Source organism: Petromyzon marinus, chromosome 76 (assembly GCF_048934315.1).
Source record: "Petromyzon marinus isolate PM22_M1 ecotype Great Lakes invasive population chromosome 76, UKy_Petmar_22M1.pri1.0, whole genome shotgun sequence".
NCBI classification, from domain to species: Eukaryota; Metazoa; Chordata; class Hyperoartia; order Petromyzontiformes; family Petromyzontidae; genus Petromyzon; species Petromyzon marinus.
In genome coordinates this window covers 5,409,796-5,422,374 of record NC_133742.1, presented here as the reverse complement: position 1 = coordinate 5,422,374, position 12,579 = coordinate 5,409,796, and the positions used below count along the sequence as shown (strand labels likewise).

Sequence of the window (12,579 nt, the reverse complement as noted above, 5' to 3'; positions counted from 1 at the left end):
ACTCACCAACCCACTCACTGATGTACCCACCCACCTACTCACTTACCCACTCATACACTGACTCAGCCACTAACATACCCACTCATCCACTCACCAACCCACTCACTGACCTACCCACTCACCCACCCACTCATCCACTCACTCACTCATCCACTCTAACCCACTCATCCACTGACCTACTCACCTACCCACTCATCCACTCACCCACCCACTGACTCATACACTGACCTACCAACTCACCCACTCACCAACCCACTCACTGACCTACCCACCCACCTACCCACTCATCCACTGACTCACCCACTAACCTACCTAACAACCCACTCACCCACTGACCTACCCACTCACCCACTCACCCACTAACCTACCCACCAACCCACTCACTCATCCACTCACTAACCCACTAATCCACTCATCCACTCACCCACCCACCAACTGACTCACCCCCTAACCTACCCACTCACTGATCTACCCACCCACCTGTTCACCAACTCACCCACCCACCTACTCACCTACCCACTCATTCACTGACTCACCCACTGACAAACCCACCCACTAACCTACCCACTCACTGATCTACCCACCCACCTGTTCACCAACTCACCCACCCACCTACTCACCTACCCACTCATCCACTGACTCACCCACTGACAAACCCACCCACTAACCTACCCACTCACTGATCTACCCACCCATCTGTTCACCAACTCACCCACCCACCTACTCACCTACCCACTCATCCACTGACTCACCCACTGACAAACCCACCCACTAACCTACCCACTCACTGATCTACCCACCCACCTGTTCACCAACTCACCCACCCACCTACCCACTCATCCACTAACTCACCCACTGACAAACCCACCCACTAACCTACCCACTCACTGATCTACCCACCCATCTGTTCACCAACTCACCCACCCACCTACTCACCTACCCACTCATCCACTGACTCACCCACTGACAAACCCACCCACTAACCTACCCACTCACTGATCTACCCACCCACCTGTTCACCAACTCACCCACCCACCTACTCACCTACCCACTCATCCACTGACTCACCCACTGACAAACCCACCCACTAACCTACCCACTCACTGATCTACCCACCCATCTGTTCACCAACTCACCCACCCACCTACTCACCTACCCACTCATCCACTGACTCACCCACTAACCTACCCACCAACCCACTCACCCACTGACCTACCCACTCACCCACTCACCCACTAACCTACCCACCAACCCACTCACTCATCCACTCACTAACCCACTAACCCACTCACCCACCCACCCACCCACTGACTCACCCACTAACCTACCCACTCACTAACCTACCCACTCACTGATCTACCCACCCACCTGTTCACCAACTCACCCACCCACCTACTCACCTACCCACTCAGCCATTGACTCACCCACTGACAAACCCACCCACTAACCTACCCACTCACTGATCTACCCACCCACCTGTTCACCAACTCACCCACCCACCTACTCACCTACCCACTCATCCACTGACTCACCCACTCACTGACCTACCCACTCACCAATGCACTCGCTCCCTCAGCCGCTCACTCACTCGCCCACTCACTCACCTATTCACTCATCTGCTCACTCACCCATCATCTCGCTCACTCATCTACTCACTCACTCACTTGCTCGTTCGCCTACTCCCTCATCCGCTCACTCACCCATTCGCTCACCCGTTCACCCACACGCCCCATCACCCACTCACTCAGCTACTCAATCATTAAGTCACTCACTCACCTACTGACTCACCCATCAGCTCGCTCACTTATCCACTCACTCGTTCGCTCAACCGTCCACTCACTCACCGGCTCACTCACTCACCCACTCGCTCACCCATTCACTAAGCTACTCGATCATTAACTCACTCACCTACTTACTCACCCATCATTTCGCTCACTCGCCCACTCACTCACCCACCCACTCCCTCACCAGCTCACCCACCCACTCACTCACCTACCCATCATCTATTCACTCACCAGCTTACCCACCCACTCACTCACCTACCCAATCACCTACTCACTCACTCACCAGCTCACCTACTCACCCACCCACTCACTCACCTACTTAATCACGTACCCACTCACTCATCAACTAGCCCACCCACTCCCTCACTCACCTACCGACTCATCCACCCACTCACTCACCAGCTCACTGACCCACCCACTCACCGACCCACCCACCCGCCGACCCACCCACTCGCCGACCCACCCACCCACCCACGACCGACCCACCCACGACCGACCCACCCACCCACGGACCCACCCACCCACGGACCCACCCACCCACCGACCCACCCACCCGCCGACCCACCCACCCACTCACCGACCCACCCACTCGCCGACCCACCCACTCACCGACCCACCCACCCACCCACGGACCCACCCACCCACGACCCACCCACCCACGACCCACCCACTCACGACCCACCCACTCAGCGACCCCCCCACAAACCCACCCACTCGCCGACCCACCCACTCACCGACCCACCCACTCACCGACCCACCCACCCACCGACCCACTAATCTTCCACCTGAAGTTGTTAAATGCTACACACGTAGGGGGGGGGGACTTTAGCACTCAGGGAGACAAAGGCGGCCGGGCGGGCGTGATGCTGGCCACACCAGCCTGGGCACGGGCAATGCCCAGCGAGAGGGTGGGTGGGTGAATAGGTGAGTGGATGGGCAGGTGAGTAGGTGAGCGAGTGGGTGAGTAGGTGAGCGAGTGGGTGAGTGAATAGGTGAGTGAGTGGGTAAACAGGTGAGCGAGTGGGTAAACAAGTGAGCGAGTGGGTGAGTAGGTGAGCGAGTGGGCGAGTAGGTGAGCGAGTGGGCGAGTAGGTGAGCGAATAGGTGAGTGGGTGGGTAAATAGGTGAGTGGGTGGGTGAGTAGGTAAGTAGTGAGTGAGTAGGTGAGTGGGTGGGTGAGTAGGTGAGTGGGTGGGTGAGTAGGTGAGTGGGTGAGTAGGTGGGCGAATAGGTGAGCGAGTGGGTGGGTGAATAGGTGAGCGAGTGGGTGAATAGGTGAGCGAGTGGGCGAGTAGGTGAACGAATAGGTGAGTGGGTGGGTGAATAGGTGAGCGAGTGGGTGTGTGAGTAGGTGAGCGAGTGGGTGAATAGGTGAGTGAGTGGGTGAATAGGTGAGTGAGTGGGTGAGTAGGTGAGCGAGTGGGTGAGTAGGTGAGCGAGTGGGTGAACAGGTGAGCGAGTGGATGAATAGGTGAGCGAGTAGGCGAGTAGGTGAGCGAATAGGTGAGTGGGTGGGTAAATAGGTGAGTGGGTGGGTGAGTAGGTGAGTGGGTGAGTGAGTAGGTGAGTGGGTGGGTGAGTTGGTGAGTGGGTGGGTGAGTAGGTGAGTGGGTGAGTAGGTGGGCGAATAGGTGAGCGAGTGGGTGGGTGAATATGTGAGCGAGTGGGTGAATAGGTGAGCGAGTGGGCGAGTAGGTGAACGAATAGGTGAGTGGGTGGGTGAATAGGTGAGCGAGTGGGTGTGTGAGTAGGTGAGCGAGTGGGTGAATAGGTGAGTGAGTGGGTGAATAGGTGAGTGAGTGGGTGAGTAGGTGAGCGAGTGGGTGAGTAGGTGAGCGAGTGGGTGAGTAGGTGAGCGAGTGGGTGAACAGGTGAGCGAGTGGATGAATAGGTGAGCGAGTAGGCGAGTAGGTGAGCGAATAGGTGAGTGGGTGGGTAAATAGGTGAGTGGGTGGGTGAGTAGGTGAGTGGGTGAGTGAGTAGGTGAGTGGGTGGGTGAGTTGGTGAGTGGGTGAGTAGGTGAGCGAATAGGTGAGCGAGTGGGTGGGTGAATAGGTGAGCGAGTGGGTGAGTAGGTGAGCGAGTGGGTGAGTAGGTGAGCGTGTAGGCGAGTGGGAGACTGAATAGAGGAGTCAGTGAGTGGGTGAGCTACTGGGAGAGTGAGTGGGTGAGTAGGAGAGCGAGTGGGTGAGTGAGTGAGTGAGCGAGTGGGTGAGCGAGTGGGTGAGTAGGTGAGCGAGTGGGTGAGTAGGAGAGCGAGTAGGAGAGCGAGTGGGTGAGCGAGTAGGTGAGCGAGTGGGTGAGTAGAAGAGCGAGTGGGTGAGTAGGTGAGCGAGTAGGCGAGTGAATAGAGGAGCGAGTGGGTGAGCGACTAGGAGAGTGAGTGGGTGAGTAGGTGAGCAAGTGATTGAGTGAGTGAGCGAGTGGGTGAGCAGGTGAGCGAGTGGGTGAGCAGGTGAGCGACTGGGCGAGCGAGTGGGTGAGCAGGTGAGTGAGCGAGTGGGTGAGCGAGTGGGCGAGCGAGTGGGTGAGCGACTGGGCGAGCGAGTGGGTGAGCGAGTGGGTGGGTGAGTGAGTGAGCGAGTGGGTGAGCGAGTGGGCGAGCGAGTGGGTGAGCGACTGGGCGAGCGAGTGGGTGAGCGAGTGGGTGGGTGAGTGAGTGAGCGAGTGGGTGAGCGAGTGGGCGAGCGAGTGGGCGAGCGACGGGTCGAGTGAACACTGCGATCTACCGTGGGGATACAAAGGCGGCCGTGCGGGCGTGGTGGTGCTGGGCCACAACGCCGTCTGTGCGTGCCACAATGCCGGTAGCACCGCTGCTGCTGCTGCTACTCGCGTATTAACTAGCAGCCACTTGCCCCTACAGCCCTGTTGGAGGCTACCTGGGGGAGCTTTGTAGCTGTGCCCACCATCACCCCCTCTTGTGTGTGTGTCACATTGCCGGAAGGCTTCATTAGGTACCGCTGCTGCTTATTAACTGCACTTGCCCCTACAATCTGTTAGAGGCTACCTGGGGGAGCTTTGTCCGTGTTACCCCCCCCCCCCCCCACGTGTATGTGTGTGTGTGTCACAGGGTGAGAGACAAAGGCGGCCGGGCGTGGTGGTAGCGCCGACCACAACATCACCCCCTCTGTGTGTGCTGCTGCTACTACTACGACCTTGGCTACCACTGACAGCCACTTGGCCCTGCGGCTGTGCCGAGGCTATACGGAAGGGGAGAGCGCCTTTAGCTTTGGTGCGTGCGGGTGACCCCCCCCACCACCACCCACCCACCCACCACCCACCCTGGCGTAGGTCGAGCGGGCTGAACCGGATTCCAGAAAAACCGGTTTCCGGCAAAACCGGTTTCCGGCAGGTAGCTCCCGGGCTCAGCGCAAAGCAGCTGCGATTCTTAGATGCTCACGTACGCACACGGGTTTAACATAGCACGAATACTTTACATAGATACACAAACCTCCACTTACACACACACCCCTACATACACACATAGCACGAATACTTTACATAAATACACAAACCTCCAGATACACACACATACACACACACCCCCTACATACACACATAGCACGAATACTTTACATAAATACACAAACCTCCACTTACACACACACACCCCCTACATACACACATAGCACGAATACTTTACATAAATACACAAACCTCCACTTACACACACACACACACACCCCCTACATACACACATAGCACGAATACTTTACATAAATACACAAACCTCCAGATACACACACATACACACACACCCCCTACATACACACATAGCACGCATACTTTACATAAATACACAAACCTCCAGATACACACATACACACACCCCCACCTACATACACACAGATGCAGATACGCACACACACACACACAAAGCACGAATACTTTACATAGATACACAAACCTCCACTTACACACACACACACCCTACATACACACAGATGCAGATACGCACACATAGCACGAATACTTTCCATACGCACACATACCCTGCAACAACAACAACAACAGCCATTCGCCACTAAGTGGCGGTGACGTCACCACGACGCTTGTGCCAGGCCACGTGCACCGTGAGGCTACCACGTGAAGTGTCGAACGCCCGCTGGCAGGAGGTCACGGGGCAGACCCAGGTGCCACGGGTCGACTGACTGAGATGACTGGCTGCTGCACCACCTGTGCCCCCTACTGTGCCAATCTGCTGTGCTTTAGCCACCCGGCGCTCCGCTCGTTGTTGTGAGCGTCGCTCCTCCGCCCTCCGTTGTTGTTGGAGGGCGACTGCCTCCAACTGCCCAGTAGCATCCTTCACGAGCCTCCTCCACAGAGGCCGATCTTGACACCGCTGGTACCAGTCATCGGCAAGTCCACTCAGCTCCACGTCTTCCTGTACCACATCACTCCATCTCTTCTCTAGCCAGTGCCGTGCCCGTTTAGCCCCCTCGATCCGGCCGAACAAAAGCTCTTTCAGCATGCGGTGGCTGGGCATGCGGGCTACATGACCCAGCCAATGCAGCCTTGCCTGCCGGAGGAGCTCACCGATGAGACTTTTTCCAGATCTTTCAAGTATTTGCGAGCTCCTCACACAATCCAGCTTGGTTAAACACAGAATGGATCGTAGACAGGCCAGCCTAAATGTTTCTAACCGGCGAAGATACTCCATTAGGGGGGGTCCACGTTTCGCAAGCGTAGAGAAGGGAGGGAATGACCGTGGCCGAGAAGACCTGAAGCTTAGTGCGGAGCGACAGACCAGGTAGCTTCCACACAGCGCTACGCAACCGATGAAAAGATATTGCCGCTCGACTGATTCGGAGTGAGACCTCTGCTCTTAAACCGGAGACGGTCATGAGCACACTGCCCAGGTATGGGAAACTCTCCACTCTCTCCACAACTGCCCCATCACCAATTGGGAGTTGTGGGGGTGGAGTGTCCGATGGTACAAAATACCCAGGCAGGTCCTTAGATTTTGGTTGGGCTGATGGTAAGGCCCCACAAATTGGTGGCAAGCTCCAGGTTCAGCAGCAGCGCCTCCAACTTTTTCTCTGAATGAGCAGCTATTACCATATCATCGGCATACATAACGTGGTTGACCAATAGGGAGCCATCCCTTGACCGCACGCGGGCATCGATCAGCCTCCCATTGTATCTGTACCAAATGGAAATTCCCCTGGTACAGCTCCTGAAGGCTTCACGAACTACGTGGTCGAAGATTATGATAAATAATGTAGGAGCCAGAGGACATCCCTGTCGCACCCCAAGGTGCACAGGGAATGGCTCCGACTCCCGGCCACTTAGTTTTACCCGGGCCCGCTCACCATCATGAAGGTCCTTAATGATCGTGGGCAAAGGGTAAGGGACTCCGAAAGCACGAAGAACAACCCAGAGCCCAGGCCTGCTGATGGTAGCATCGGCCTTGACCAGGTCAATGAAGCAGAGATGTAGGTCTTGTTGGAATTCCCTACACCTCTGCTGTAGCAGACGGACAGAAAATATGGCATCTGTGCAGGACCGCCCTTTCCTGAAACCGCATTGGGGCTCCGCACGCCTCTCCTCAGCATGCCTGGCAAGGCGATGTTGAATATTCCTTGCCAGGACCTTTCCCGGCACACTGAGGAGTGAGATGCCCCTGTAGTTGTTACAGTCTGTGCGGTCCCCCTTCTTAAAGAGGGGGACCACCAGGGCATCCTTCAAATCCTGCGGAACCCGTCCAGTGGTCCAGACCGTTGTTATGATGTCATATAGGGCAGTCTGTGCACAAACGCCACCATCCCTCAGCATTACGCTTGGGAGATCATCTCTGCCTGGGGCCTTTCCTGGTCTCAGACTCCGGATCGCCTTCAGTACTTCCTCAACAGATGGCACCTCAGCCAGCCACTCACAGGGGGTGACTTCTTCCAAAATTTGAGGCACCGCAGCCTCAGCAGGGTCATCCTCACTTTGTGCCACGATGTTTTCCAGGCTGAGGGATTTGCCATCCCCCTAATGATCGTAATAGGTGTGGCGCTGCAGGTTACTTTGATGGAATTAAAGAGCGATTTGTAATCGTGGGCCATTGAGGCAGACTCCATCTCCTCAGCAACCCGCGACCACCACCCATCCTTGCAGCGCCTCACGGCTCTCCGAACCTCCAGCGAAGGCTGCGGTAAGCCTCCTTATTCTCTGACGTGGGATTCTGTAGCCGATGGCAGTGGGCCTGTCGCTCTTTCTCAGCCAGCCTGAACACCTCCTCTGTCAGCCAGGGTCTCTGGGGAGGTATGGACCGCGTACCCAAAGCAGCTGCATGAGCCACAGTCCTAAACCTCGCCCATTTATCCTCGACATCAGGAGGAGTGGGGGACGATGCCAACCCCAGCCGCGAGCGATGATGAAATTCTCGCTGGCAACTTTCATCAGCTAGCTGAGACCATGCCACTAAGGGTTTGAATGGGGTCCTGGGTGTACACCCACCACCGGAGTGGAAGAATGGCAGGCGCATTTTACAGTCCAGCAGATGTTCTTGCTTGTACCCAGCATGCATCCACGATGTTGTGTGGATGCGCCGATGCTGGAACAGCGTGTGGGTAATTACAAGCCCATGGGCTGCACAAAAATCTAGCAGTCTCCTGCCGTTGTTATTGAGCTGATCTGGCCCATGCCTTCCAATCACTCCAGACCAGGTGCCAGCATCATGACCAACTCGGGCATTGAAGTCGCCCAACAAGATGACTCTATCCCGAGGGGCCACTTTAGCCAGCACCTGTGACAGGTCATAGAAGGCATCTGACTCATCGGCCTTGCCTGCATCCCTCCACGGATGTTCATCTTCGGTGGGGGCATAAGTAACCACGACCACCATTCCTCGCCTCCGGTTGATGGGAAGGCGAGCCCAAAGTAGCCTGGGGCTTACAGCTTCCCACACCTCACCGCCACGCTCCCACGCCCCCTTCATTATTTTATTCAGAAGAAGAGCCACACCCTGTTGTTTGGCAGTCTGCTGCCCCGAGTAGAGGACTGTCCACCCCTCATGGTGGCAGGAGCCAGAGCCGGTCCACCGGACCTCCTGAATGCCACAGAGATCCAGGCGGTACCGGTCCAGCTCCCGACAGACGAGTGGCAGCCTCTCCTCCGCAGCGAGCGTTCGAACATTCCACGTGGCCACCCGTAGTGGCTTTTCGTTGTTTCTGGAGGAGCCCCGAGGGTAGAGATTCAATCTCCTGGCTCCGCCAATTGGGGTTTGGCCAGGAGACGTCATAGACGCCTGTCCCCCCGGGGCCTCCGGCACAAGCTTATTAGTTACAGTTTTTAACTCGTAGTTTAGTGGTAGCTAATTGAAGGTGGAGGGGTTACCAGCCCCTCGAACCCGTCCAGAGCCCTCATTTGGCCACTGTGGTGGCTAAAAACGCCTTGAGGGGAGAGGGCCAATCTACATTGGCCAATCTACATTGGCCCTCTCCCCCCACACGGCACTGCCCACCAAAGCGTTGCCATCCGGCACCACGAGGAGGAAGGGGGTTATTTTTGCCGGACACGCACTACAAACATAGAGATACACACCATACGTACAGATACACACACACACACACTGTAAAGACAAAGGTCTCCCGTGTAGCCTGCCCATTACCGTCGGGGCAAGTGCTGTCGGTAGTAGCGAGTAGCAGTAGCGCTGCCTGTGAAGGCTACCGGCACTGTGGGCACACACTGAGTGGTGTGGTGTGACCAGCACCACCACGCCCGGCCGCCTTTGTCTCTCCCCCAGTGGCACACACAAAGACAAAGCTCCCCCAGGTAGCCTCTAAAAGGGCTGTAGGGGCAAGTGGCTGTTAGTAGTAGCGAGTGGCAGCAGCGCTGCCGATGAAGGCTACCGGCACTGTGGGTACACCCACAGGGGGAGTCGTGGTGTGGCCGAATCCACCACCACGCCCGACCGCCTTTGTCTCCCATGAGTGAGTGGGTGAGTGGGTAGGTGAGTGTGCGGTCGAGTGGGTGGGTAGGTGAGCGAGGGGGTAGGCGAGTGTGTGGTCGAGTGGGTGGGTAGGTGAGCGAATGGGTAGGTGAGCGAGTGTGTGGGTAGGTGAGTGTGTGATTTGAGTGGACAGATAGGTAGGCGAGCGAGTGATTCAGTGGGTGGGTAGGTGAGTGGGTGGGTAGGTGAGTGGGTAGGTGAGTGTGTGGTCGAGTGGGTGGGTAGGTGAGCGAGTGGGTAGGTGAGCGAGTGGATGGGTAAGTGAGTGGGTGGGTAGGTGAGTGGGTAGGTGAGGGTGTGATCGAATGGGTGGGTAGGTGAGCGAGTGAGTGGTGAGGGGTGAGTGGTGAGTGGGTGGTGGGTGGTGAGTGGTGAGTGGGTGGTGAGTGAGTGGGTGGGAGAGTGAGTGGGTGGGTGAGTGAGTGGGTGAGTGGGTGGGTGAGTGGGTGAGTGGTGAGTGGGTGGTGAGTGGTGAGTGGGTGGTGAGTGAGTAGGTGAGTGGGTGGGAGAGTGAGTGGGTGGGTGAGTGAGTGGGTGAGTGGGTGGGTGAGTGGACAGATAGGTAGGCGAGCGAGTGATTCAGTGGGTGGGTAGGTGAGTGGGTGGGTAGGTGAGTGGGTAGGTGAGGGTGTGATCGAGTGGGTGGGTAGGTGAGCGAGTGGTGGGTGAGTAATGGTGAGTAAGTGGGTGGTGAGTGAGTGGTCAGTGCGTGGCGATGATTCCCTCACGGCTAGCCCCAGGGCCTTCAGGATGTTCAGGTTACACATGGGGCAAGTGCGGTGAGCGAGTGGTGAGCAAGGGTGGTGAGTGAGTGGGTGAGTGAGCAAGTGGATGGGTGCCTGAATGGATGAGTGGGTGGGTGGATGAGTGGGTGGGTGGGTGGATGGATGAGGGACTGAGTGAGTGACTGAGTGGTGAGCGAGTGGTGAGCGAGTGGTGAGCGAGTGGTGAGCGAGTGGTGAGCGAGTGGTGAGTAGCTCCTCACGGCTAGCCCCAGGGCCTTCAGGATGTTCAGGTTACACATGGGGCAAATGCGGTGAGTGAGTGGTGAGCAAGGGTGGTGAGTGAGTAAGTGAGTGGTGAGCAAGGGTGGTGAGTGAGTGGTGAATGGTGATAAAGGGTGGTGAGTGAGTGGGTGAGTGAGCAAGTGGATGGGTGCCTGAATGGATGAGTGGGTGGGTGGATGAGTGGGTGGGTGGATGAGGGACTGAATGAGTGACTGAGTGGTGAGCGAGTAGTGAGCGAGTAGTGAGCGAGTGGTGAGCGAGTGGTGAGTAGCTCCTCACGGCTAGCCCAAGGGCCTTCAGGATGTTCAGGTTACACATGGGGCAAATGCGGTGAGTGGTGAGTGACTGAGTGATAGACTGAGTGAGTGAGTGCCTGAGTGACTAGGTGACTGACTGAGTGACTGACTGACTGAGTGAGTGACTGAGTGAGTGACTGAGTGACTGAGTGAGTGACTGAGTGAGTGACTGAGTGAGTGACTGAGTGACTGACTGACTGAGTGAGTTAATGAGTGACTGAGTGAGTGACTGAGTGAGTGAGTGACTGACTGAGTGACTGACTGACTGAGTGACTGACTGAGTGAGTGACTGAGTGAGTGACTGAGTGAGTGACTGAGTGAGTGAGTGAGTGACTGAGTGACTGACTGAGTGAGTGACTGAGTGACTGAGTGACTGACTGAGTGACTGAGTGACTGAGTGACTGACTGACTGAGTGAGTGACTGAGTGAGTGACTGAGTGACTGAGTGAGTGAGTGACTGACTGACTGACTGAGTGAGTGACTGAGTGACTGAGTGAGTGCTTGAGTGAGTGACTGACTGAGTGACTGACTGACTGAGTGACTGAGTGAGTGACTGACTGAGTGACTGACTGAGTGACTGACTGAGTGACTCAATGAGTGACTGACTGAGTGAGTGACTGAGTGAGTGAGTGACTGAGTGAGTGACTGACTGACTGACTGAGTGACCGACTGACTGACTGAGTGACTGAGTGAGTGACTGAGTGACTGAGTGAGTGACTGAGTGAGTGACTGAGTGACTGAGTGAGTGAGTGACTGAGTGAGTGACTGAGTGACTGACCGCTAGCCCCAGGGCCTTCAGGATGTTCAACTTGCACATAGGACAAGTGCGGTGCTGCAGGAGCCAGGGATCCACGCACGAGCGATGGAACTCGTGCCTGCGCGCCCACACAGACAAAGGTCCCCCGGGTAGCCTCCACAGAGCCGCCGGGGCAAGTGGCCACGAGTGGTGGCGAGCGCCTACAAGGGGCCGTCGCCTGCTGTGGCTACACACGCAGAGGCGGGGTGGTGGTGGTGGTGTGCCCAGCGCCACCACCACCACCGCCGCCACCACCACCACGCCCGGCCGCCTTTGTCTCTCCCCCCGCACAGTGGAGATGTTCACTACAACACCAGCACCACCACCAGGTAAGTAGTTTGAGGCCGAGTCGACCTAGGGGAGGCCCAGGACCGGGTTGGAGAATCGTCACCGGCGGTGGTGGTGGTGGCCGTGAGCGGGAATCGAACTCTGGAAGCCGGGTTCGTAGCGCAGCGTAGCGCTAACCACTACACCCACCACTCCCCACACACACTGACACATTTACACTCGTACACTCACCGTCACTCACACACACTCATACTTACACCATCACTCACACACACTATCACTCACACTCACACTATCACTCACACTCACACCATCACTCACACACACTTACACCATCACTCACACACTCACACACTTACACCATCACTCACACACACTCACACTTACACCATCACTCACACTTACACCATCACACACACACCATCACTCACACACTCACACTTACACCATCACACACACACCATCACTC

General features: G+C 56.6%; 1 protein-coding gene across 2 annotated transcripts in view; it reads right to left on the bottom strand.

The window, feature by feature from the left end:
* Positions 1-12,579, bottom strand: part of LOC142907256 (uncharacterized) — a 34,474-nt gene that overhangs the window by 2,247 nt on the left and 19,648 nt on the right. For both annotated transcript variants that reach the window (XR_012930890.1, XM_076056546.1), the window contains one exon: positions 11,805-11,901. Coding sequence is in view for 1 of the 2 variants with exons in the window: in XM_076056546.1 (XP_075912661.1) it covers positions 11,805-11,843 (39 nt within the window). In the remaining variant the exon portion in view is untranslated. The remainder of the gene's footprint in view (positions 1-11,804; positions 11,902-12,579) is intronic.